Consider the following 27,823-nt stretch of genomic DNA (forward strand, 5'->3'; position numbering starts at 1 on the left):
CAGCTTAGAGGTGGGACAGTGTGGGGAAACATGCTGTTGCTTTCATTTCAGTCTTCAGGATCATCAAGCTAATGCCTTTCACTAGCACTAGGTCAGTGGTTCTCACTTTTGTACTGGTAACCCCTTTCACATAGTAAGCCTCTGAGTGCGAGCCCCCCTATAAAGTAAAAACCCTTTGAAATATATTTTACACCATTATAAATGCTGGAGGCAAAGCAGGGTTTGGGGTGGAGGCTGACAGCTTTTGATCCTCCCATGTAATAACCTTGTGACCCCCTGAGGGGTCCTGATGCCCAGTTTGAGAACCCCTGCACTAGGTTCAAATGGCCCCTAACCCATTCACATGCACTTCATTTTAAAACGGTAAGATATAGGGAAACTCTGTGATTACACAGGCTATTTCAACCAAGTTATGGTGTGTTTGCAGCAGGAAGTCTCCACTCCTTCCTTTCTCAATATGTAGGTCAAGGAGTATTAATAAGCTTGTAAAAAGCAGTAGGTTTCAGTGGATTTAAAAGGAATATCCTCAGACTTTCTCTCCAGTGTTCCTATTTATAGCCTTCAGATGTTGGCAGATATGAAAAGATCTGCTGCTGAGCTTTGCCCGTGCACCTCAGTCCTGAACCACAGCATTTCCTTCTTGCACAGTTGTAATAGAGTCCGAATGTGCAGTAGACATATGGGGTATAAGGAGGAGTGTTACCAAACCCTTTAATCCTGAGTCCGGTCAGAATTAGAATGAGAATCCTGATGGGGAACATTACTGTACCAATCCCTGCCACATCCGAGATCTCTTTTGTAAGCCATCAAATGAAGCAGTTCTGTCCCCGTTCTTGTTTGTTGGTATTTTTTATGATTGTTGCATTTTTTAAGTCTTTTATTTAAGATCCATTACAATAAAAATGGTGAGAAACAAGTAAAACACATTTGTATATGAGAAATTAACTTTTAAATATCTATATTGTAGTAGGTCATTCAAGATAGGAATCCCATTATTCTGAGCACTGCACAAATATGTAAGATGCAATCCTTGCCCAAAGAGTTTATATTATAAGAAATATTCAGGTCTTGACAGTGGTCTCAGCCCCTATCCTAAAAAGCTTACAGTTAAAATAAAAAATAAACAACACATAGCTCTTATATATCACTTTTGAGCAGTAGATCTCAAAACATTTTAAAAAGTATTCTTAGATTTCTTTGCATGTACATATCAAAGTTAGATGACCATATCCACTTGCAAAGCTCTAATTTACTTCTAATGTTCTAGGATATTCTCTCCAGGAGCCTGATCCCAAAGACCATTGAAGGCAATGGAGTCTTTCGTTAAGGCACTAACAGGGTTCAAGGATTTGTTCTGAACTTGTTGGAGTAATCTCTTTTTATTGTAGTATTTCCTCATACATTATTCTGACATTCATAATACTAGCCCAGCCAATTTCTTGTAATGTTTACTTTAAATTCTTGCCTTCTAATCCTTCATGGGGTCTATTTCTGGTGTATACAATCTGTTGTTGTTTTGTGTTCCTGTGGTGTGTAAGGCATGCAGATACCATAGTGATAGGCATGTTAGAAATCCCTAAAATAGTACTGGTTAGAGGGTAGATGTTTATTAAACTTGTTCTTTGTGTTTCAGGAAGAGCTGGGAATCTCCACTCTTTACCCACAATGTCTGGGATCGGCAACAAGCGGGCGGCGGCAGAGCCTGGCCCCTCTGGGCCCCCAGAGAAAAAGGCAGGGGTCGAAGACTCAGGAACAACAGTGGAGACCATTAAGTTAGGAGGTGTTTCCTCAACGGTATGTATATCTATGGCACCCCACTCAACCTCTTCCTTAATGGACTCCCAGCTCATTGATCCCAGCCATGTCCTGCAAGTAATACAACCAACCTCCTCGCCTCCACCATGTTATTTTGTTTTCATCCTCACCCAGGCCCAAAGATCTTGCTCAAAGGCCCTTTTATAGAAAGGGGTAGAACAGGCCTGTGCTGCATTAACTGCACTGATGTGATTCTCACCTCTGCACAGGAGGAGCTGGACATCCGGACGCTGCAGACTAAGAACCGAAAGCTGGCGGAGATGTTGGACCAGCGGCAGGCCATCGAGGATGAGCTGCGTGAGCATATTGAGAAGCTGGAGCGGCGGCAGGCCACCGATGATGCCTCTCTGCTGATTGTGAACCGCTACTGGAGTCAGGTTCGTGGCATCCTCAGTCGAGCTGTCTTGTTCTCTCTGTTGTCCTGTCTCATTCACTCTGATGCTATGCAAGTTATGTATCTTCTCATTGTCCCTTCTTCCAGTTTGATGAAAATATCCGCATCATTCTTAAACGCTATGACCTGGAGCAAGGTCTTGGAGACCTTCTGTCTGAACGAAAAGCCCTGGTGGTGCCAGAACCAGAACCAGACTCAGACAGCAATCAGGAACGTAAGGATGAGAGGGAGCGAGGTGAGGCCTTGTGCCATGTAGTTATCTGTGGCAGTTTGGGAAGATGGACTTCATTGAGGGAAGTGTTGATGTTCTGTGCCCTCTGGGAAAATGAATGATTTGCAGATACTGGTGACTACTTCTCCCACTACACACAAATATACACTCGTCCATTTCCTTCACCTCTGTCTCCCAGGGGAAGGGCTGGAGCCAGCATTCTCCTTCCTAGCTACCCTGGCCAGCAGTACCAGTGAGGAGATGGAGTCTCAGCTGCAGGAGCGTGTGGAGTCCTCCCGCCGAGCTGTCGCCCAAATTGTGACAAAGTATGACAAGCTTCAGGAGAAGATGGACATGCTGTCTCACAAGCTAAACAGTGGAGGTATGACAGAGCCGGTTGACTGTGAGGGCCTATGCTCGCAAATTCCAACTTTCTTAACACATTGAGTCAGGGATGAACCAGTTCCTGCCATGTAAGTGGGAAGGGCCAGATTTTCCCTCTCAGACTTAAGCATCAAAATGAAATGCCCAGGTTTTCCAAAGCACTCAGCACCCATCAGCTCCTGTTTGAGAACAGTGGGGTCTGTTGGCTGCTGATCTCTGTTGAAAATCTGTCCCTCCGTGCTAAAGTCCTTCTTCAGATAGTTAAACTACTTGAATACTGAAAACTGTGCCTTGTATGTGGGGTCTAAGTGGAGGGCATCTCCAGTGCTGAATCACCTGTTGATCCACTTGGAAATACTTAAGTCCCAGTGGAACCATATAACCCTGACATAATCTGCCACTACACAAAAGCTGCTGCCAAGAGCAGCAGTGTGGAAATTATATCCAAAGTGGGAATGATGAAACTGGTACCGTCCTCCTTCCTTTCACAATTCACCAGCAACGTGGGCTGCTGGAGGACAGTTCTTGGATTCCTTGTGGTTTGAGGCAATAATTCACCTGGACAAGATGTTAGCTGTCTGATTCCTTGGGTATGTAACTACTTGACACAGAGATGTATGGTAACCACATAGCACTGAGGGAAGATTGCAAATTCCAAACGGGCTAATTCCTTGAAAAGGTTCTTTGTGTAAGGTTCACATGAACTCAAGAAAAATTCTGCAAAAGCAGGTGAGATTTCCATGTCTTTCACCTAAAAATAAAAATGACCTCAGGTTCACTTAATTCTCAGGTTCTGTTCCCTGAAAAGTCTGTGAAGCTGGCCTGAGTTTTGAGTTTGTATGTTTAGGAAAGCCTCACTCAGCTCTGCACAACAGACAATGAATTCTTGCTCTGTCCATAATTTTCCCCACTGCCCAGATGCGCCTAAATGTCGCGGTACACATGGTATTTGGGAGCCTGCTAATTGAAATGGCATAATAGATAAGAATTAAGGGTTGAGCAACTGTCTTCGTTCAGATTCCCCTCCACTTTTCTCTTTTCACCATCCTAAATAGGTTTATTATGTTGTTTCCCCTTCCCCTTTGCTTGCTGAATTGAAGACACTCGTCCATGACTCCCTTTTCATTCTCGCCCTCCTCCCCCCCGCACACTTACTTCAGATGCGTCACTGGTGGATGAAGCGGTCCAGGAACTAAATTCCTACCTTGCACATGAAAATGGACGGCTGCAGGAACTGGCTGATCTACTCCAGGAAAAGCACCGAATCATGTCTCAAGAGGTACAAGAAAGAAAAACAGAATCTGTCTTTGTGTTTGTGCTTATTTGATCCCTGTCTGGAATACTGAACGATTCTGGTTACTGTCGCCCAGGAAGTATGTTATTGCCATCGAGAGGCTGAACTGTAGAGCACCAGGGATGATTAGGTCTGAAGAATTCAAGTTCTGAGCAAAGGTTAAGGGAGGAGTAATTAATTTTGGAGAACTGTAATGTGCACTGTACTTCTATGTGATTCTGAAGCAGAATCATGTGGTAAAGTACCTGGCAAACTTGACTGGAGCAATAAACTGATAAACTAAGGCTGTGAATCCGACACTGCTGCTTATCCTAACCCATGCTCCCCTTTGTCCCTTGGCTGCAGTTCTCCAAGTTGCAGGAGAAAGTAGAGATGGCAGAGTCGCGGGTATGCGTGCTGGAGACCATGATTGACGACCTTCAGTGGGATATTGACAAGATCCGCAAGAGAGAGCAGCGGCTCAACCGACACCTGGCTGATGTGCTGGAACGGGTAATCGCCAAGCCCTTTGAAAGGAGATCCAGGGCTAGAGCAGTTCGGAGCTCAGCAACACCTGTTAACATCTTCATAGGGAATATTGCTGAGAGAAAGAGAGGGGAATCTTTATGGAGCCTTCCTCTACCGTACTAAATCACTGCTAATTGGAATGGCGTAATAGACGTGAGCTAAGGATGGAGTGACTGTCTTTTGTTTGCGTGAATGGTTTAGGAAGTGGGGCAGGATTCAAGCACTACACACTTTTGTTACAAAATCTTTATCCTCATTGCAGGTGAATTCAAAAGGTTACAAGGTATATGGAGCTGGGAGCAGTCTCTACGGGGGTACAATCACCATCAATGCTCGCAAGGTAAAACCTAAGGCCGTGGGGTTGGCGGGGTGAGGGGAAGCTTTGATTGGTGAAGGAGAAGAAGGATGGTACAGTGGTTAGGGCAGTAGCCTAGGGCTGTGGAGGCCTGAACTTGAGCCCCTGCTATGCCACAGACTTCCTGTGTGACCTCAGGCAAGTCACTTAGCTTCTCTGGGCATCAGTTCCCAATCTCTAAAACAAGGATAATAGCACTGTCCTATATATGTCACAAGAGTTATGAGGATAAAAACATTAAAGACTGTGAGGTGCTCTGATACTATGATATTTTGGGTCATATGAGTACTGTAGATAGATGCAAAATGGGTTTTTTCAATACATTAAAAAAAACTCTTGTGTTTCTTCTTCAGTTTGAGGAAATGAACGCTGAGCTGGAGGAGAACAAGGAGCTGGCTGGGAACCGCCACAGTGAGCTGGAAAAATTGCGCCAGGATCTCGAAGAGGTGATGACACAGAATGATAAACTGAAGGTATGAGCAAAATTCTCTGGGGAGCCTGAAGACGGATGGATGTGATTGGCTCCTCTCTGTTTCACTCTGTTGAATCTGTGTAAAACCTCTTCAGTACCTTCTGTGAAGCTAGATTTTCTGGTCAGTCTCTGTTTCAGGCACATTCTCTGTGCTTGGATGATGTTTTACATGCAATAGGCTGAGATGCTAATGGGAACCTGGGGTTTTGCTGTGACTGGCATTCCTGGTATAATGGTGACACCATGTGGTCAATAAAGGGAATCGTAGCTGTCTGTTTCCTGTTCTGTGTGTTGGTTTTATTGATTCACTGCATCTTCAATGACCACCTGTCAACACTAATAACTGCCCAGAAGGACAGGGGTTACCTTTTTTTCCCAGCTCATAGTTTGGTTGCGGGGAACTAATGCAGAGCTCAGTGCTCAACAAATCCAATTATCTGACACAGAGAGAGAGTCTCTAGTGAATGGAAGTGAAAGAGGAAAAAAGGGGGTTTTAGAGCTTCTGCAATGCGTGGAACAAACTGACTCATAGAACTGTTCTAACTTGATGCTACTACATTTTTAAGACCTATTGTTTGTTTGTTTGTTTGTTTTCAAAATTGCTTGCACTGCTGCCTCTGTGAAATGAATTGTCGATTTCAGTCTGGTTCTTGGTAGTCCACATTATAGAAATCTCCTCTCCCCCCAACTGACAGCCTGGGTGACAGGAAGATGGAGTGAGCCAGAAGAATGAGTTCTCTCACTCCTAGAGCTGGCAGGCATGCTAGCTGTGTGGTGAAGGGAAGTTTTACCATGCTGCTGTCTGTGCGGTGTCTCTGGACTCCAGGCTGTTAATCCAGTAACTTTAATCAGTACTGAATTCATACAGATGATAAATTCCTGCCATGGGATAGTTCACAAAGCCATTACCTTGCCCTGTGGAAATTCTATCTAGTCAAAGAAAGGCTGTGGAAGGAGAATGGGCTTTGGAGTTCTGTTATCTCCCTGTGTTTGGAATCCACTCTGAGGTAACATTTCTATCCTCTCCGCTTCTCTCCTTTTCTTCATGGGACTGTATGTCTCTGCCCAGGTGGAGTTGCGGAGGGCGGTGGAAGAGGCTGTGAAGGAGACTCCTGAGTACCGCTGCATGCAGTCCCAGTTCTCGGTCCTGTATAATGAGAGTCTCCAGCTGAAGGCACATCTGGATGAGGCACGCACTCTGCTTCACGGCACTCGCAGCACACACCAGCGCCAGGTGGAACTCATTGAGGTAACCACCTCATTCCTCCATCTTCTCCTCTTTGAGATCTCCCCCTCTGACTGGCCCCTGGAGTGAACCAAGCCCTCTGCAGTTGTCTTTGCAGGCTCAGTTGTTCTTTTGTTTTTTTAGGAGGGTAGTAATCCTCTCCTCTTTTATAAAAGCAGGTTGATGAGGAAATGTGAGATACCTAGATCATAGCACTTATATCTCTCTCTCTCTCTCTCTGTGTCCCTTCTTGCTCCCCAGCGGGATGAGGTCAGCCTCCACAAGAAGCTGCGCACAGAGGTGATCCAGCTAGAGGACACTCTGGCACAGGTCCGCAAGGAGTATGAGATGCTGAGGATAGAGTTTGAACAGACACTTGCTGCCAATGAACAAGCAGGTACCAAATTTTGTTTGTAAACAGAGGTTGCATTTCAGAACGCTAAGGCACAAAATGACTCATGACCAGCAAGGGACAGAAACAATAAGAGGAGGTTCTAAAAATACATTAGAAGTAAGAGAATGATGGAGGAAAGTGTTAGTCCACGACTTAATGGGGAAGGAGAGCAAATAATGGATGACACAGAGAAGGCTGAAGTGTTTACTTCCAGTCTTCACTTTAACTGTGACCAAATGCTTAACATCATTAGTATTAACAAAGGATAAGGATCTCTGGTAAGAATACGCAAAGAACAAATGAAAAAAATCATAGATATTTTACATGTATTCAAATTAGCCAGGCCTGGTTAAATTCGCCCTCGAGTACTTAATCTCTGAATGTTCAGTGATTATCTTCAAGAACTTCTAGAGAATGGTGAGGTCCCAGAGGCCTGGAGAAGAACAAACATAGTACCTGTCTTCAAATAAGGGAAAAAGGAAGACTAATTACAAGGAATTACAGACTAATTACAGGGGAATTACAGACTAATCACCCAAACTTTGATACCTGGAAAGACACTGGAATAAATTATTAAACAATATGTTCAAACCTGCTGGGTAATAAGGTGAAAAGTACTAGGCTGTGTGGATTTGTCAACAACAAATCATGCCAAATCAATCTGAGTTCCTTCTTTGACAGGGTAGTGGATTGGGGGAGAAGCAGTAGATGTGATATGTATGGACTTCTTTAAGGTTTTTGACATGGTCCCAAATGACATTCTCATAAGTAACCTATGGAAATATGGTCTAGATGAAATTACAATACGGTGGTTGCACAAATGATTGAAAGACCACAATCAAAGAGTAGTTATCTATAAAGCTACAAATCTGTCATGGATTCCGTGATTTTACAAGACCTCTTTGACTTCTTGAAAATTGCAATAATTCAGCCCCGGGCGGTGGGGCTTGGGCTTCGGTCCTGGGTAGCAGAGCTTGGGCTTCAATAAATCTGTGATTTATTGTTTGTTGCCCGTATCCTGTCTGTGATTTTTAATAAAAATACCTGTGCCAAAATGATAGCCTTAGTTATCAATGGCTCACTGACAAATTGGGAGGATGTATATACCAGGCTCCCACATAGATCTGTCTTCGGTCCAGTACTATTCAATATTTTCATTAATGATAGAGTGGGAGGTCAGGATTAGAATTGAGAATGATCTTGGTAAACTGGAGAATTGGTCTGAAATCAACAAGGTCGTTGGGCAGCGATCGATCCAGCGGGGATCGATTTATCGCGTCTAGTCTAGACATGATAAATCGACCCCCGAGCGCTCTCCCGTCGACTCTTGAACTCCACCGCCTTGAGAGGCGCAAGCGGAGTCGACGGGGGAGTGGCAGCAGTCGACTCACCACGGTGAAGACACCACTGTAAGTCGATCTAAGTATGTCGACTTCAGCTACGTTATTCACATAGCTGAAGTTGCATAACTTAGATCGATTTTCCCCCCTCCCCCCACAGTGTAGACCAGGCCTTAGGAAGGAAAAATCAAATGCACAACTACAAAATGGGGAATAACTGGCTAGGTGGTAGTACTGCTGAAAAGGGTCTGGAGTTATAGTGGATCAGACCTACCGTGAGTCAAGAGTGTGATGCTGTTGCAAAAAAATCAAATGTCATTCTGGGATATATTATCAGGAGTGCCAGGTGTAAGATACAAGGGATCATTGTTCTACTTGGCACTATGAGGCCTCAGCGGTAGTACTGTGTCTAGTTTTGGGCACCACACTTTAAGAAAGATGTGAACAAACTGGAGAGAGCCCAGAGGAGAGCAACAAAAATAAGAGGTTTAGAAAACATGGCATATGAGGAAAGGTTGAAATAATTGGGAATGTTTAATCTAGAGAAGAGAAGGCTGATGGGGGATGTAACAGTCTTCAAATATGTAAAAGGTTGTTATAAAGAGGAAATGATCAGGTGATCTCCATGTCCACCGAGGGTAGGACAAGAAGCAATTGGCTTAGTTTGCAGCAAGGGAGATTCAGGTTAGATATTAGGAAAAACTTTCCAACTGTAGGGATAGTTAAGCAGTGGAACAGGTTACCTGAGGAGGTTGTGGTATCCCTGTTCTTGGTGGCTTGTAAGAACAGGTTGGTGTGACGTTATGCTCAGTTCATGCAGAACTGTGAGCCACTGTGTTACCTCTCTGCCTTAGCAAGAGTGTGAGCTTTGCTCCTGCTAAGTTGTGTGTCAGTTCCCTGTCTGCCTTGCCAGCAAACTCTTCAAGTCTCTGAACCCCAGTTCCCCCAAGATGTCTCCCAGTAGTGTCCAGTCCCTCTCATGGGACACTCACAGCAATTAAGTTTGCTGCGTCCAAAGAGACCGACAGAGCACACATCACAACATGTTAGGTTAGCTGAGGACTCACTTAACTTTAATATAAAGCCCCGAGATGGTTTTGTACTAAAACAAGAATAAGTTTATTAACAAAGAGCAGAGATTTAAGTTATACTAAGCAAGAATAAAAGAGACAAATATGGTTACAAATAAAACAAAACAAAACATGCTTTCTAGTGACTAAAACTTAATTTTAGGAAGTTACAATCTTTGTCTAAGCAATTTTCTTTCTTACATAAAGTTGTCAGCATCCCTAACCCTCCATGCTAGGGGATCCAACTTCCACAGGGGTGCTGTACCCAATGTCCCCTCAGTGGTGGATAACTAAAAGATCTTTTTGCTCCCCTTATATTACTCAAAGTCCATTGTCTCTGACTCAGGAGCCAGGAAGGCTTTCTAGGGTGCAGATTCTGTCCCCCAGTATGATTGTTAACCGGTTGTCTCCTCTGCTTGTTTAGCTTGATGAATTTCTTTACCTTGCATGCAAAGGTACTCATTGTCCTCTGCCTGTAACCAAGCCAGTCAGACAAGCGAAGACGCATTTCTTTGTTTAGAGCAGGCTGGGTTCATGCGATGCCTCCCAAACACATTTTAAAAACATATATTCAGTGCACCTCTATAAATCTTTGTACATAACCTGTACATACACAGTGATTTCTGGGACCAGTGTGTCACCAGTTTACATATGATACATTATATGACACCTTTGCCCCAACACACAGTTGTCATAATGTACAATGTGTCAGGCCCGATGTGAGTTACTTTATTGGAGGGGACACTCTGCCAGGGGCTCTCGGAGTCACAGTTGGACTAATGCCTGTCGGGGTGCTTCAGGCAGGGGGATGGACTAAATGATCTCTTCAGGCCCCTTCTAGCCCGACATTTCTATGATTTCAGCAGAATGCCTTCTTTGGAGCTTTCTCTGCTCTTGTTAAATACTTGTTTGCACTGTTCTGTCTCAGAAAAAAAGCTCCTTAGACGTATAAGACAAACTGGTGTCAAGTTATCTTCTGTCTTTCTGGCTGTGGCCAAATGTTCTTACAAGGATTTCCAGTATGTTTGGGAATTAGTTGGTTATTGGCAGTGGAGAGATTGTGTAGGGAGAATATCCCTCTTACACTATCGGAAGCTCTTTTTCTGAGAGAGGGGATTTTGTCTAGGAAATTGGACTTATACCCTGGCATATTTAACTTCCACCAGAGAGGGGCAAAAAGGTATTTTTAAATAGCATTTAAATAAGAGACTTCTGATGGCGTAGCACTGCCTTCCCATACTCAGATTCTTGATAGGAAGGAGAAATCAGTGAAGCAGTGATGCTGAGCGAGACCTACAGTGGTGATTTGCAAGAAGATATGGTGGCAAATAGGACCAGTACAGTTGTCCAAGCCACCATGCCATGGAGCAGGGAGATGAGTCTTTCTCTGTGACAATGCCTGTGCCTGGCACATTTCATTCAGTTCTGGGTACATCATTACCAGAAATATACTGATCCAATGGAAGGGCTTTTCAAAAGACCAACAAAAATACTCTGAGGTCTGGAGGGCAGAGCTGATTGTGGCCTGTGGTAACTAGCCTGTGTGTGTGTGTGTGTGTGTGTGGTTTGTTTTTTATAGGTCCAATAAATCGGGAGATGCGTCACCTCATCAGCAGCCTCCAGAATCACAACCACCAGCTGAAGGGGGAGGTGCTGAGGTACAAGCGCAAGCTGAGGGAGGCCCAGTCCGACCTGAGCAAGGTACCGGAGCTGGAGATCCTGGGAGAGAATGGGGAAGATGGAGAGGGAGGAAAAACCTGCGACAGCAAAGCATAGGCTACCCGTCTGTCTCATAGTTTGCCTGTGTAAATGTCTCTCTGGTGCCACCGGCTTTGGGAAAAGCATAACAGGCCCCAGGGGATAAACTGCACAGTTTTCTACCGGGCTCTACGCAGAAGCCTCTTCTTGGATTTCCACCTCCCACAGAGTGGACCTCCCTCCATGGCTGCATTGTGCTCTGAAAAAGCATTGGCAATAGCATCTGTGAGGGAAACATGCAAGGGAATCCTACAGGGCTGGCAGTGAGAAATGTGTTCTGGCTGAGAACTTCTCCCATTCACTTGATTGGTTTCCCTTTGTTTCTTCCCCACTGCTCCCCTTCCCCCCTCCAGACTCGCTCCCGCAGTGGGAGTGCCCTCCTGCAGTCCCAGTCCAGCACTGAAGAGACCAAGGAGGAACCACCGGAGGTCAAACAGGAGCCTGATGATTCCTCTGCTCAGGCGTCTGTGCCCAAGGCAGCCCCCGAGGATGCCAGTGATGCCAAGGCCAAGCGAGATGAAGAGGAGAGGGAGCGCGAGAGGCGGGAGAAGGAGAGGGAGCGTGAGAAGGAGAAAGAGAAGGAGAGAGAGCGGGAGAAGGAGAAGGAGAAAGAACGGGAGCGGGAGAAGCAGAAGCAGAAGGAGTCTGAGAAGGAGAGAGAGTCCACCAAGGAGAAAGGGAAGCATGAGGATGGGAGGAAGAAAGAAGCTGAAGTGATCAAGCAGCTGAAGGCTGATCTCAAGTAAGAAGTACTGTTGAAATTCTTGTTCCTATTTTCCAGCATCGTGCCCTAATCTGGGGTGTCCGGGGAGCATAGCTAGAAACCCCTGATTAACTCCAAAAGCTAGTGTCTTAATTCTGGTAAAGGTAACTCTTTCCTTGGGTCACTGGTGTTATGATTGTGCCCAAGGGACACATAGTGGAGGTGGTATTTAGGTCCTCCTCAATCAACAAACCTAACTGGTTGCAGATATCTGTAAGGGATGGGGCTTGTCAGGTGCAGATTTCCAATCAAAGACCACGCTCCTCCTTGTCTTGGATCAGTCATTGAGAAAGTCTAGAGTTTACTACCAAGGTAAGTTCCTCTGCTGCTCTCTTTCCTTCTTCGTCTGAGTCCACTTTAGCATGTCTCTGCTCATCCTCCGATGTATGTTTCTGCATTGTTCCATGTACAGTATGGACATGTGCCCAGGGTAAGACGAGCCCAGTAGTCACACACGAGCCTACGCTGGAAGATGCTGAGAGAATGTCGTTCTTGCGTTCAGGCAGACAGCATCACACCATAGCATTTCTCCCAAATATTCAAATTGGTGCTTTTCTTTCACGGTTGCCAGGAAAGCCCAGGAGAGCCAGAAGGAGATGAAGTTGCTGTTAGACATGTACCGCTCGGCCCCAAAGGAGCAGAGAGACAAGGTTCAGCTCATGGCAGCTGAGAAGAAGGCCAAAGCTGAGGTAACAATGTCCAATCTCGGTCCTCCTTTTTCTCTTGCCCCTCACCATCTAATGGCTGTTCTTGAAATGCCCTCCTCAGGCTTCTTGTAGGGCTGTTGTTTCCTCTTCCGGACTCCAGAATGTCCCTCCCCTTCTTCCTCTGTCAGACAGTTTAAGGTTGGGACAGACTGGGAGTGCAGGCAGAGGACTGGCCTTAGAATGGTCCTTCATCGTTGAGGTTGTGAGGTGTCCACCTGGCTGACGATTCACTCGTCTACCTTTTTGGCAAAGTAATGTTACTATCCTGCATGATGATGTGTATCTTATTGGCTCTCTGGTGTGTGTAAAAGTAATAGAGTGGTTTGAATAGCAAGGGGGAAAAGGCTCCCTGAAGGGGTAGAACTGGGATGAAAATTAAACTTGAATGATTAGGGAGACATTTATTATGGTGCAGTTGGCCTGTGGAATAATAATCTCCCAAGGGAAAAGGTACAAGCCCCATCTCTTGAGGTATTTAAAACTAAACTAAATAATCAGACAAAGATTTGTGATTAAAAGTGAAGGATACTATATCCCAATGATGTGGCAGAGGGAATGTAGATAGGCAGAATGTAATTATCTGTACAGGATTAACCAGGAGAGTAGGGTTAATGTATTTACTCTTATTAACAAGAAAGTGTCATGGAATCTTTAATGGTGATGTTGGTCAAGAATTCAGTTTATATCTCATCCTGTAGATGGAATAAATGGGCCCAAAGAGTTAAAGGTGTTAACATGACCCTGTCACTGTTCAACATCACACATTTTGAGAAAAGGTTTGGTATACAGAGACCTCTAGTGGCCATGGCAAGCACACCCCTTTTTTTAACCTTTAATTAAAATACAGGGAAAAAGGGAAAGCATTTGAAATGTAAAGTATTACGTAAGGCTTTTATTTTAACATAGCTTGTTCCCTTTCCTCTTAGCTAGAGAGAGTTTTTAGAGGGAAACCCCCCTATGTGACAGTTGTTTAGATGGTATTAAAGATAGCAGTAACTGTTCTTTTGGGGAAAAGAGAAGAAGTTAGTTGAGATGGGCTGGAGCTGCTGTTAAAGTTCAATCCATTTTCTGAAAGACAAGATGAACAAGGTGGTGGGGAAAACAGCAATGATAGAAAATGCAGCTTCTGTTTTTGGTAGTGAGTTTTTCCAGCAGCAAGGCTGCAAGTAAAACAGGTATATCAGGTCTTATCAACCGATTAGCGATCTGGCAGATTTGTTCCAGTATCAGGTTGTTTAGGGCATTGCTTTTAGTTGCCTCTCTGGTCATAGGCTCACAGCAGTGTTGCAAAATATGCACTCTTGGCTGGCTAAACCAGACTCTTGTCAGTTAGCAGGAAAAAGGAGAGGGCTAGGAAAGAAAAGAAATAAAGCTGGGTAAGGAAAAGGACATGTGTGAGAGAGACAGTCTTATATCCCAGGTAGTGTTTGGGATTTAGGCAGAGCCAGTGAAGGTGGCAATGTCATTTGCATCCCTTTCTTGGTCTGGTCTGGTCGGGACATCTCTTGTGATTAGGTCAATGAAGGCCCAGTGGTATTGCAATAGATCCTTGGTTCCCAGGAGATACCACGGGTGGCAGCTTTGATGGTGAAGCTTTCTCCTTTTCCTTCTCCTTTCAGTTAGCAGTTGTCCCCCTTTGCTTTGCCTTTGCTAATTTTTACCCCCAAAGACTTTTTGAGGACCCCAAAGGGAGTGATTGGTGGAATAGCCCACCCCCTCATTATTTTGCACTCAATTAGGCCTAATTTCCAACACACCAATTTTGGACCATCGATTTCCAGTCCCAAACTTTTCTTGTTTACCAGGCATGATTTTAAAACAGTCCTTGAATTATATCAGTGGGCCTTTTTGTTTGGATTAATTTAATCTATCTGTTTCCCTTTTGCACCTTTTCCCATCAACATTGATTGTTATAGATTATTGTGACATCTAATCAGCTCTCGCTCTTCACATTTAAGTTTAGTTAGTGTAAATTTGTGGGCCAGTTATTACAGCAACACCTCCAATAGCATGGTACCTCCTAACACCATGCTGGGGAACTGGAGTAGATGAGAAAATGGGTCTTTTTCCCTTTTTTTTTTTTTTTTTTTTTTTTTTTAAAGAAAGGTTTCTCCGTGGTGTTGGAAAATTGTGGGGAAGGTTGATTCCTTAGCAGAGTCCTTCTTGCTGTTCTGTTCCCTGCCTAGCCTCAGAACTCTTTCGCTCTTCCCCCCATCTCATCCCTTTTTTTCCTTGCTGTAGCTGGATGAGCTGAGGCAAAGGGTGAAGGACCTGGAGGACAAAGAGAAAAAAGAAAGTAAAAAAATGGCAGATGAGGATGCCCTACGCAAGATCCGGGCAGTGGAGGAGCAGATCGAGTATCTGCAGAAGAAACTAGCCATGGCCAAGCAGGTGAGAGGAGCTTATGGAAATGCCCTCTTAGTAAGGCCTTCTTGTGGGGCAAACCTTATCAGGAAATGGCTGGAATTAATCAAGAGAGAGCACTTCTACCCACATCCACCACCTCCATCAGATGATATTCCAACTCTGCCCAGGACCATGTAAGGCAATATCATCATGGTGTCACTGGGACAGAGTGAGGAAAGAGTTAATTTCTATACACACACACAGCGGGCTAGAGTAACACTGCTGAGGCGAGTAATGCGTGGGGTGAGTGAGGAGAGGGGAGGGTGAGTCTGTGGTGAGGTAAGATGATGTTTCATTTTTAAAATACACTTGATTTATACAGAGCTTGGCTAAACAGGGACACTCAGGAAAATTAATCCAAATTAACTAAAGTTGTGAATGCATAGTGGATTAGTTAACTGCATTAAACTCCTGTGTGGCCACTCTTATTCAGAATTAAAGTGGCCTTCATTCTGTTTATCTTAATTCACTTCAGAATTAAAGACAAGCCCACAGTTTATATGATTTAGAAATAGCAACAATTGGTGTAGTCTATATGACACAAGTACCAATGTATAAGGAACAGATATTTTGGCTGATGGGGAAAATCCTGCATTACGAAAGCAGGATTGTGTGAGGGTGACTAGAGCACCAGTACTTGGGGCATGTCCCTGTTCCTTGTCAGCTAATAGTGGAGATCTTTGATCCCACCTTGCCTGTTTCCTTTGTGAATTTTAAGACAGAATTTGTTAAGGGGGCTGGATGGCTCAGGGGAGTAGTAATGAGCGATGGTGCCATTGACTTTTAGATTAATTGACCTAAATTCAAATTCAGCCCAAAGATGTTACCATCTGATGGCTGTTCATCAACTAATTTTAAACAGGTCACTGGTCTCTGTCTAGTTCCTAGTGGAGAGGTGGCCAGGTAACAATTAGAGCCAACTTTGACCTTTGTTGGCTTTCCTAGCGCAGAGATCAAGGACTGAATGCCTGTGGAGACTGAACTACCATCTGTCCCCTAGTGGAGCATCCTACAGTTCAGTGGTGTTACCTGTTGTTTGGGTAAAGGGAGGTTATCATTCTACAGGATGTTGATCTGCATCTTTCACTATCACTAAATTCTGTTTCTTAAAATAAAGGTAGGGGGTATTGGTGTTTCAGCGCCCTATAGTGGAGGGGGAGAGAGATTCCAATTACAGTGTGTTTCCATCTCTGTTCTAGGAAGAAGAGGCCCTGCTTTCAGAAATGGATGTCACTGGACAAGCCTTCGAGGATATGCAAGAGCAGAACATTCGCCTTATGCAGCAGTTGCGGGAGAAGGATGATGCCAACTTCAAGCTGATGTCAGAACGCATCAAGTCAAACCAGATCCATAAACTACTGAAGGAGGAGAAGGAGGAGCTGGCAGACCAGGTCCTGACCCTGAAGACACAGGTAACCAGAAGAGGGGTGATGGGAAAACAGGCTGGGTAGGGATACTCCCCCAATGGATCAGGACAAGCTGCTGCTTAGATTTGTTTTAAACCTCTTCAATGGTGTATTGAAAGATGCCAGTGGTCCCCAAAGTTTTCAGAGTTGTCCCTCCCTTTGCCCCTGTCCCCACTGGAGCAGGGCCGCGGCTTCCGAGGTGGAGGGGGGAAGGGGTCCACCACTGGGGGGTAGTTCTGGGGTTGGGAGTGGGGCCGGGAGTGGAGTTGCAGGGTCAGGAGCGCAGCCGCGGCTGGGTGCAGAGATGAGGCTGAGGACGGGGCCAGGTGCGGAGCCGGGGCTGTGGCTGGGGGTGGGGCCGGAGCAGAGCTGGGGGCGGGGTGGGGCTGGGTGGCGCTCCCTCCGTGCCCCCCCGAACGTTCCCCTGGGCCCCCCCCCCCCCCGCCGCCAGGGAGCACACCCCACTGTTTGAGCTATGCAATGAGAGATTGTGTGTAAATGTTAAATTCCTCAGAGAGAGGTTCACCACTACGTAGGGCTGGGAGAAGGAAAAGGTGAGGGATTTTTTAATCACATGAGAAAAGGTGCTCCTAGGTGCTGTCCCCTCCCACAGCCCTCTTCTTGTAGCCTACATGGAAATGTCCATTGCTTTTGAATGATTCCACTAAGTGCTCTTCCAAAGGAGAGGGATAGATATGTTTAACAACCAGTTATTGGTCTTTGATTGCTGGGTTTAGAAAGGTTCACCTCGGAGCTGGGGGAAGATGTCCCCTTGGTTGAATGTATAGTTTGACCTCTGTTGATTGTCCATGTGTCTGCAGCCTGAGAGAGAGAAGTGGGGTTGTAGGAGTGGGAGGAGAGAAAACGCAGTGACAGGGAAATGTGATGGTTGCAGCATATAGTTGTGGGAGTTGTGACCTGGGAAGGAGGAGAAAATTCCAAAACAAAATATCAGCAGCACACGTTCTAAATGTTTCTCTCCCTTCTGCCACCCTTCCCGTTTGGAAGGTGGATGCTCAGTTACAGGTTGTGCGGAAGCTGGAGGAAAAGGAACACCTGCTACAGAGCAATATAGGCACTGGAGAGAAGGAGCTAGGCCTCCGAACCCAGGCGCTGGAGATGAACAAACGCAAGGTGAGCATGAATCCTTGGCTCACAAGGTTAGTTTTCTTCATCCTGTGGCAGGTATGCAAGGCTGCTAGCACTGGATTTCTCTGATGGGTTTTGGTATTCCATGTCATTACACCATTGTGGCAGAAGGCAGAGGAATACCAACTAATGTTCTAATTAAGGCACAATAGACTGATAAAGAATGCAAGGAACGAGAGCAATCAAAGTGGTTTCATGAAAGACTGAGAAGAGAGCTGAGGGTAAAAGGAAAACTATACTGCAAATGGAAAAAGAGGAGGCAGCCAAATGAATATGATCAGGGTCTGTTAAGGCCTGCAGAGAAAAGATAAAGACAGTAAAAAAGCATAACGACTTCAGAGTAATGAGAGAGGTTTTAACTAATATATCTAGGGGCAATGAAAAAAAGGTGGTCTGTAAATAAGGAGTGGAATTAGATGGACTGGTATCGCTGATTCTACCCTCCTTTCTAAATCTCTTGTCAAGAAAAATATTGGAAAGAAATCTGAACAACTGTTAAGGAAGATAAAAGTATCCCTTTGTAACCAACAGTCAGCGGTTCTGGATGTCGCATCCTATGGTATGAAGGGAATTTAGCTAAATGATTTACTGATCCACTGACAAATTAAAAAAAAAATCATGGACAGCTAGTGGGGTGCTGGAAGACTAGAACAAAGCAAATGAGGGACTGGTCTTCAGAAAAGGAAAAAGAGTGATTGTGGTAGTTCTCTGTCTGGTTTAAATAACAGAACAGTCGCAAAATAGCTACAAGGTAATAGAGCCAGGAGCTACAGGACCCTGGGGACATAGGCTACACATACTTGAAGGGTATAAACACCAAGGAGGGGCATTCGTCCTACTCTGTGTATCTCACTAAAGAATTAAACTAAGAAAGGGAAAGTTTAGGCTAACTGTCAAGAACTTGTTGACAATGAAATCTTAGGTTGTTGAGCAGGCCCTCAAGGGAAGTCCTGTAAATCACTTTGCTTGGATCTTCTAAAACTAGACTGGAGGGAAAACCCTGAAAGTACTGTAGGGCACAGTCTTGGGCGGGCAGGGATTGGGACTGGAAGATTTTTCTAGGTTTTTTTCCATCTCCAATATCTATGATCCTATGGCCATCTCCTTGGACAGGCAATGGATGCAGCCCAGCTTGCAGATGATCTCAAAGCACAATTGGAGCTGGCTCAAAAGAAGCTACATGACTTTCAGGATGAAATTGTGGAGAACAGTGTGACTAAAGAGAAGGATATGTTCAACTTCAAACGGGCTCAGGTACGTGCCATATACCACAGCCCCTCACTCTCCATCTCTAGTCAGTCTGCCTCTGCCTGCCAGAGTGAAACTTCAAAAGGGTCCATATCATATACCCTCCCCCCCCTTCTCTCTGCTCTCCAGGTTTTTTCAACTTCATTTTGTTTCAAGCTCCATCCATAAGTCATTTTGGCCCCCATAAGTCATTTTGGCCCCTGCCTGTGTCCTTTTTCTCACTTCCCCAGCCTTCTGCACTCAGCCCCTGTGGCTTGGCCCAGTTTGAGATCTGACAATATTCCAGTACAGATCTAATCTAATCGCTTTCTTCTTGTGAAAGGCTGTTCTACAGTGCACTGGGAAGACGGGTTTGGAAGCACAGCATTGGTGTATTTTACCATGTACTTTAAGGGCCCCAGTTCTGTACCCTTGAAGCACAAGCTCTCTGGAGAAATGGCTCCAATAATTTATTTGTTGGTCTCTTATCCTCCTGCAGGAGGACATCTCCAGGTTGCGTAGGAAGTTGGAGACCACAAAGAAACCCGATATGGTGCCCAACTGTGATGAGATCTTGATGGAGGAGATCAAGGATTACAAGGTGAGAAACTCTGTCACTCTCCCCTGTTTACTCTTTCCTAGCCAAAGGGTTTAGTCTTCATATTCATTCAGTACTGGCCTTCCCTAGCTGTGTTCTGTCAGTGAAGGCCAGCTCTGAGCTGGAGGAACCACCTTCTCCTAGGGCAGACGGTAAAGTCTGCTTCCCATGGTGGTGTATTGTCCACTTGGGGCACCTGAAAGTTCTTCACAGGTCTGTCGCATGTGGTAGCTTAGACTCTCACCACAGCATTTTTCTCCTGCAGGCGCGTCTGACCTGTCCCTGCTGCAACATGCGTAAGAAGGATGCTGTGCTCACCAAGTGCTTTCACGTCTTCTGCTTTGAGTGTGTGAAGACGCGCTACGACACCCGGCAGCGCAAGTGCCCCAAGTGTAATGCTGCCTTTGGTGCCAACGACTTCCATCGGATCTACATCGGCTGAGTCTCGTCACAGAGACAGAGGCATCTCTTCCGCCGACCACCCAGCCCCTTTCTCTGATTGTCTGTCACCAGCACGACAGTCACTGCTTCTCCACCAACCCATGTTCTCTTCCAGAACAAGTGACCCGGGGTTAGGGAGGAGGGAGAGGCAGGTTTTGGATCTCTGCTCATCTTCTCTTCCTTTCTGCCTTTCCCTTCCATCTTGATGGGACCTCCACCCCACAGTGGTCATTCCCACTCACCCCCTCCACACTGCTGAGTCAGGGTTGCTGCTGTGGAGTAATAAAGCCTAACTCAACCCTAACCCCAGGTGTGATGGGAATTGCCCATGGCAGAATAGAGATGAGCCTGAGGCCTTGAAATAGCCTTGGGTATTAAATGGACGACGTTAGGGTAAAAAAAATTTTTTTCTATTAAAACCTTTTCCCCTGCTTACAACAAACCCCTTGGAAGGTGGGAAATTTTGTGTCCTTCCTAGAAATGTCCCTCTGTGTGTTTGTGTGCTGGTGATTGTTTTTGTAGGGGTGCTTGTGAGGGCTGGGCAGCACACCTAGCTTTTTTATTCTTGTAGGCTTGTTCAGCGTGAATAGCCTACCAGTTAAAGGCCCCGAGGCAGAAGGGAACTTAAGCACATGTACTGTTGACTTCAGTGGGAAGACTCGTATGCTTAAAGTTAGGCACGTGGTTAAGTACTTTTCTGATTCAGGGCCAGAATCTGCAAGGAGAGCCGTAGAAGAAGCTGGGGCCGCTGAGAACATGATGCCTTCCCAATCCAAAGGCATGCTGCATACACCTTAATATCAGGAAGGAGAGAGACGTACAGGAGAATCCTCCAGAATAGCATTCCATTGATGAGCCCCATTTGGTCTGGATGAAATATGGACACTTTTCTGTCCCCTCCCACCTGGCTGGGGCCTCACTAGCATTGTCCTTATTTTCCAGAAGACGATTTGTAGTGGTTACTTTGGTACAGCTTTGCCACAAGGACTATTCTTGTACTACACAAACTCCAATAAAAACTGTGGTTCCATTTGTTTTGCTGTTTTTCTTGCCTGTGAGTAGATTTTAATTCTTGCTCCTGGTGCAAGATGAACTTTAAAAAGCCCTAATCCAGTCATTGAAACCACTTCTTTTAAAAAAGCTCTTGGCTTCCACAGCAGAAAGAGCAGTTCTTTCTCCCCTAGTTACCTTTTACCGTGCCAGTGCCCCCTCACTTCTATCCTGTTACCCTGCAGCCTGGGCTTCCTTCAGCAGGGATAGTCTGTTGAGCTAACTTGAGCAGGAATTTCGCTGTGTCAGGAATTTTGCTAAGGTGTAATCACCTTACTCTTGTTTTACCACTGACCCCCAAAGTTAGCATTTGAACCCCATGTCTTTGGAAGTGATAGGGTGGTTCCATAATTCACTTCACTTCTTAATATAGTTAGTGAGGGGGTGTAAACCCCACACTGGTACTGAGAGCTGTACCAGGTGCCTGAGAGCTCAATTATCCCTCCTGCTGGCACCTGGAGGGGAGTTAAGTAGGTCAGTTATCAAGTCCACCTGGAAAGGAGTCAGGTTGCTTTACAAGGATTGAGAAAAGCTCAGTTAGGGTGGGGCCCAGCAGAGAGGAGGCTGTGAGTTCCTGCTTTTGCAAATGGGGAGAGAAGTATTGGGGAAAAGCCACAAGAAGAGGGGATTTAGCTCCTCTGGTGGTTTTCAAAATAGGGACAAGACAGTAGGGAGACAGCCCTGGGGCCCAGCCTGAGGAGGGTGGAAGTGATTTAAGTTTATATTTTTGGTTTGGGATTTGTTGGAGAACTCCAGAGAGGAATCCTGCACATGGTCCTGCAGGCAGCCTGAGAGGACTGTAGATTCACAGTGAACCCATGAAGGGGCTGGTGGGGAAGCCTGCAGATGACCATGGTAGGAAGTTACCCAGGATGGAAGCAGGGGGTCTGAGTAGCCAGACCTTACCTGCTTAATACAGGGTCCCTGGTCTCAAACCCAGAGAAGAGACTGGCTGGGTTCTCCTACCAGCCCATAGCAAAGACCCCAGACACCGGGACTGGAAGGACTAATGAGTCAGGAGTCATGCCAAAGACTCGGCTTGAGACTGTGGAACTATGTTTTGTTACATTTTCTGTTACCCTGGGAGTGCTGATACTTCAGTGACCGACCAGAGGGCAGACACATAGGAAGAGGCAGACCCCTGCAGAGCTGGGGCAGCTGCCAGCAGGTGGCAGTAGAGAAGGACCTTACTACACCATGCCCAGACACCGGGGGCACAGCAGTGGTGAGTCTACTTCTACAGGCTAATAAACAATTATTTTGCAGCTTTAGCCTTCTTGAAAGGTGCTGGAATGACAGCCGGAGAATCTGACATCCTCTGTTTTTTCACAGACTAGTTAAATCATTAGTTGGGGCAGTGTAAGCTTTTACTCCACTATTGTATTTCAATCTTAATGTGAGGGTTCTTAATACACCTTTGTGTTTCTATAGCATCCTCCATCTCAAAGCACTTATAAATGTTAATGAATGAAATCTCATAACTTTATTAGTAGGGGAAAAAAGTGTCAAAGGGGGTAACTGAGGCGGTGACTTGCTTAAGCTCTGTCTGTGACAGCGATGAAAAAACAGAACAAAAAGGTGGTACCTGCCCCAAGGAGCTTACGTTCGAAGTCCAACCTTCCTTCCCTCCACCATCCTTTGCCTGTACGATGCCTGGCTTCTCTGCTGAGACTTGCAGAAGAGGATGCTTAGGAATATCAGTTATGAAAGTGGTGTTTGTGATGTAGACACCTGGGCTGAAATCACCAATGGTCTGTGTGTATTTTATTGAACAACTCCCAGCAACAAACTTACTGTCACAACCAGGGGAGGACAGGTTTCAGCTGACAACACAGAGCCGTAAAGCTCCCTATCCCATTCCCAATCTCTTGAGCCATGTCATTTAAAAAAAAAAAAAGTTTATTTGGGTTTTAAAAATCACTGTGTAGGAGTCGCTGATGTATGTACTGGTAGCTTCTGGCTCTGATGATTGGAACAAAGCAGGGTATTTGAAACTATCCGGGTTTGTTTCACTCTAAAGGTTTGGAAACACTTTCCCTCAGGGAGATTAACATTTTCAAAGTGAGGTTTAAAAAAGTCTGTGAAGTAGAGTTCTGATGCAAGTAAAAGTGTCTAGAGTTAAGTCGGAATTATGGAAGTGACTGAAAAATGTCCGTGTGTGTGTGTGTATTTAGTCTTGCTTTTATGGCTTCTGTATCAAAATTGTTCTACTTCCAAGTCAACTGATGATCTTTCTAAGACCCAGCACTACAAACTCAATCTGGGATCTGACCACTGAGCTGTGTTTTTATATCCGCATGAGCGAGAAAGTATTTGCAGACAAAAGTTAGATATAATGCGTGAGATTCAGTAGACTCCGTCTCCCTGTTTGTATGAAAGGTGGCTCTGCAGTGCTAACACAAGTAAAGTAAGAAAATATGGCTCAAAGCCTCAAAGGGAACATATGTTATTTTGGTGCAGTCATTTTTCTGACACCCCCAGTTTAAAGGAGACTGGAAAGCTACACTATAGTGAGCAAGAAAGATATCTCCTATTTAGGGCTTTTCATCCGTAGATCTCCAAGCATTTTACAAAGGAGGTAAGTATCATTAACCCTATTTTACGGATGGGGAAACTGAGGCACAGATAGGGAAAATGATTTGCCCCATGTCACCCAGCAGTGCGTCAGGTCCCCTGAGTCCCGGTCCAGTGCTTTATCCACTAGATCATACTGCCTCCTAGCGAAGGCAACTGTGTCACTAGGTAAAACACATACCTGCCTGGGGCGTAGGGGGTGTGTGGTCACAACACAACATTGTTAATGTTTGAAAAACAGCCATTTTTGTCAGAAGTTTTGAAATTTTTTTTTTAAAGTGAGAGAAATAATTGGCATTTTCTGACTAGCTTTAATAACTATATTTTAAATAAGCTCCCCCTTTTCCCCAGTTACTGCCTTTCATTAGGATCTTTTCTTGTTAGCGAGAGAAGAAATTGACTAGGACTGTTTCCATGGTACTTATGCCCCCCCCCTTACCATAGTGTCAAAGCACCTCACACTCTTTAATACATTCACCCTCAGTCCCCTGTGTGAAGTAGGGCAGTCTTGCTTCACAGGTGAGTAGCTCAGGCACAGATAGACTAAGTGACTTGCTCAAGAGCACATGGGAAATCTCTAGCTGAGCAGAGACTTGAACTCAAATCTCCTGAGTCATGTATAAGCGCCTTGACCATTTGCTCATCCTGCCTCTCTTGCTGCTACCCCGGCTTTTCTCCTACTAAGCCTAGGCTGCTATTTGGGTATAAAATTTATGATTCTGTGCGGCAGCTGTCTTGCTCTGCAAAATGTGAAGAAGGGCACATCTTAGTCCTACACACTCCAGCCAATGGGCAGGAAGTCAATTCACGGGTAGTGAGATTTTCTTTTTGCTTAATATTGGAGCCTGGAGCCAACAACCCTGCACTCAGATCCACAGACTGGATCTCCCCTCTTCTGTTTTTCTCTGCCGGTCTGCGTGGCACACCCCTTGCTAGCAGCAGGAGTTCTGTCCATGCAGGGAGAGCAGCCCGTGAACAGCTGAAAGGAGGCTTATGTTCTGGTGCCGACAGCTTAGAAAACATGAGCCTTGTGTTTTGAAATAAATGCTGCTTTGCACAAACTCTGTGTTGACTTGTGGAGCTTCTGAGGCAAACAGCTTACCAAGATTTAAAAAGCAACAGAGGGTCCTGTGGCACCTTTAAGACTAACAGATGTATTGGAGCATAAGCTTTCGTGGGTGAATGCCCACTTTGTCAGATGCAACAAAACTAGAAAAGTTATCATTTTGCAGAGAATTGCAGGGGCGGGATTAGTACGTCTCTCTCTCCAAGGATGTATAAATAGGTGGATACAGACTTTCCTAATTCTTGCATTTCTACACCTTTCTAACTGCAGTTTTGCCCATTACTTAGCAGCAAACAGTTTGGAGAGAGTAATGAAAAGCATCATAACTCCATGGCCATCTTTTGGGCAGAGTTGTCACTTGAGTGCCCACTATGGTTGCTCAGAACTTCATAGCCACAGCAGGGACAGATTTCAGAACCTCTTGCTCCCAAAACACAGCTACTACCACTTGAACTTGGGTTGTAAACTCTTTGAGGCAGAGACTGTCTTTTTGTTCTGTGGATGTATAGTATCTAGCACATTGGGTCCTGGTCTAGAGCTGTGGCTTCTAGGTGCTACTGCAATACAAACATTATACAAACAAAAATATGGGAATTTCTGCTGGCAGTATAGGACCTATGAGACACAGTTGTACATTTCAATCCTGCTCAGAAGAGAGCTGTGATATAGAAAAACCAGTTTATTCAATTCTGTCTGTTCTGTCTGAAAATAGAGCTGAACATGTATGCATGATACACAAAAAGTCCTGTGGCACCTTACAGACTAACAGATGTATTGGAGCATAAGCTTTTGTGGGTGAATACATGCGTCTGACGAAGTGGGCATTCACCCACGAAAGCTTATGCTTCAATACATCTGTTAGTCTTAAAGGTGCCACAGGACCCTCTGTTGCTTTTTACAGATCCAGACTAACACAGCTACCCCTCTGATACTTGACAAGATTTAAAAGAAAACAATTACAAATTTCTATCTATGAATAATAATAACTGTAAGTAGTGACACCAGCTCGGAGAACTTTCTATCTGCTAACAACTCTGATGCTTCAGGGCACTGTGGTGATCACCAGCTGGGGTCACAAAGAATCCCGCTCCCAACTCCCTAAAGAAAAATATAATAATGCACAATTAGCTAAGTAAGAGTTTTTAGTTAAAACCATTTATGAATAATCCAGTACTGGCCGTTGGCAGAGGAAGGGCCTAGATTAACTGGACTATTGGTCTGTGCTGTGATGGTGAACCCTTGGTTTATGCATTTGTTATGTACTGCGATATGCTCAGGGGAGACGTGTCTCCATTTCTGCTGTAATTATTTATAAACTCACTGGGCAATGAGGAACAGATTGATCTTTCAGTGGAGTGCTTTACAGAACAGGGCTCTGTGGCAGATATTGCAAGCTGCTGCAATGTCTTTGGGGACCATGTTGTATTCAGCATATGAACTGTTTATATAGCACCATGAGACAGGGATTGTATGCAACCATAGGGGGGAGTTTACCACAGCCTCTCAACCAAAAACAGTTCAAGGGGTGTTGGTGGTTAAAGTGAATCACTTAGGTCGTAAAGACTTCCAAAGAAGTACCGTCCCCTGGGGAGGCTTGTATATACTAGTTCAAACTGGGTTTTCCAACAGATAAAGAAAAGGCTTTTGGTGTAAAAAGGCTGGGTTTAAAATGAATCAGGGCCTTCTTTGTGATCCGGCGACAGCCGGGACCTTCTGCCCAAGGGGTTGTGAGCCCAACCCTTATAGAATGGTTGGAAAGACTTTGACCTACTAAAACCCCATAAGACGACTCCTGGTATCTTTTGTGTGTGTTTAAATCTATTTTTTTTCTATAATGCTTTTACCTTAAGAATAATCGTGCTTGCTTAGAAAGAGCTGTGGTACCTTGTTACTGCTGGCAATACACTGTTCATAGACTTCAGAGAGAAAACAAAGCACAGTGCTGGCCTTTTAGGCAGTATCACAGTACAAGACAGGCGGTTGCACAGCTTTTATAGCCCAGTCAGGAGGGAGAGGGACGTGGGTCTCTGCCTAAGGGAGATGACAGCTGGGAGCCTGAAACCTAAAGTGGGTGCCCTCAAGGGAGCATGGAGGGGCAATACAGGTTCAGTTAACCCAGAAATTGTGACACCTTTTAATCAAAGCTTGAATTCCCTGTCACTTCTACTCTACTCCCTTATTGCTCCGATGGGTTAGACTAAAATGGTTTCAGCATCTCATGTCTTTTCTCCAAAGTGCACCTGTCTGCATTCGAAACACAGGTCTCAGCGAAGGGATTGTCATTCTGATCACCTCTTGCCTGTGCATTCAGCATGGCTGACATTTTCAAACCCTGGGAATGCTATGCCATATAGAGTCCTGATCTGCCTTTGAACCCTAGCCACGTCTCAGGCAGCTGCTTCTATCGCTGCAGGCACCAGGCAGCTGCCTGGAATTATTTTGGGGGGAAAACGTGCCCTGAGACGAAATCCTCAATCTCTATTGGGGAAAACACTCCCCTCCCATCTCAAGGACAATGGCCCAAGTAATCCAAGTGGGGGAAGAAGCAATTTAATTAGACTCAGTGGCCACCTTTCTTCTTCCACTTACGATCCCCTTGTTCCAAACTCACTCTTAAAGGGATATTGGCAGTTTAGGGCTAATATCTATGTCTGCGACACAGCCTAATATTATGAATTACGGGTGGGAGTTTTCAAATCTGCTCAGCATTGGCCTAACTGCTCCCATTCAATAGGAGTGTTACCGTTGGCTTCAGCAGTAGCAGGATCTGGGTCTTAATGATTGTGGGGTAAACTGTGGCTTTGCCATAAGCCCTGAGTAAAGTGCAGTTGCACTGAGCAGTCCAGGAACCAGACTTTGGGCAACACTGGCTAAAACACCCACATGGCTTAGGTTCTTAAGTCCCACATTCAGAATGGACTTAGAAGTCTAATTCTTATTGACTTTCATTGAGCAGAAGGTGCCCAAGTCTCTCTTAGAAATGGGACTTAAGAATCTAAGTGACTTAGGCGCTTCTGAACATTTTACCCCTCGACTGTACAAGTCGCAGTCTGGTCCCTGGTTCTCACCTTGCTCTGGGAGGGAAGGAACCTGCGCTAGCTCTATACCTCGTGCAGAGTACTTCCATCTGTATGCTGACTCAGCCACACGGGCTAGCATCTTGGAGAGGTGGGAAAAAAACCAGGCTCAACCCCCTCCCCACCCATCCCTGTGGCGG

At 45.3% G+C, this 27,823-nt stretch overlaps 1 protein-coding gene across 1 annotated transcript; it reads left to right on the forward strand.

Moving 5' to 3' along the window:
• Positions 1-55: 55 nt before the first annotated feature.
• LOC112119697 (E3 ubiquitin-protein ligase BRE1A) lies at positions 56-20,948 on the forward strand. The gene is made up of 20 exons (XM_024218457.3): positions 56-91; positions 1,634-1,794; positions 2,025-2,192; positions 2,297-2,444; positions 2,620-2,802; positions 3,965-4,083; positions 4,444-4,590; positions 4,868-4,945; positions 5,314-5,433; positions 6,502-6,681; positions 6,919-7,054; positions 11,041-11,162; positions 11,573-11,961; positions 12,554-12,671; positions 14,931-15,080; positions 16,295-16,507; positions 17,510-17,635; positions 18,764-18,904; positions 19,377-19,478; positions 19,741-20,948. Exons 2-20 carry the CDS (start codon positions 1,666-1,668, stop codon positions 19,915-19,917), a joined length of 2,946 nt encoding a protein of 981 aa, XP_024074225.1. The 5' UTR covers positions 56-91; positions 1,634-1,665; the 3' UTR covers positions 19,918-20,948.
• The last annotated feature ends 6,875 nt before the right edge of the window (positions 20,949-27,823 follow it).

Source organism: Terrapene carolina, unplaced genomic scaffold (assembly GCF_002925995.2).
Source record: "Terrapene carolina triunguis isolate 2854851 unplaced genomic scaffold, T_m_triunguis-2.0 Scaffold35098, whole genome shotgun sequence".
NCBI lineage: Eukaryota > Metazoa > Chordata > Testudines > Emydidae > Terrapene > Terrapene triunguis.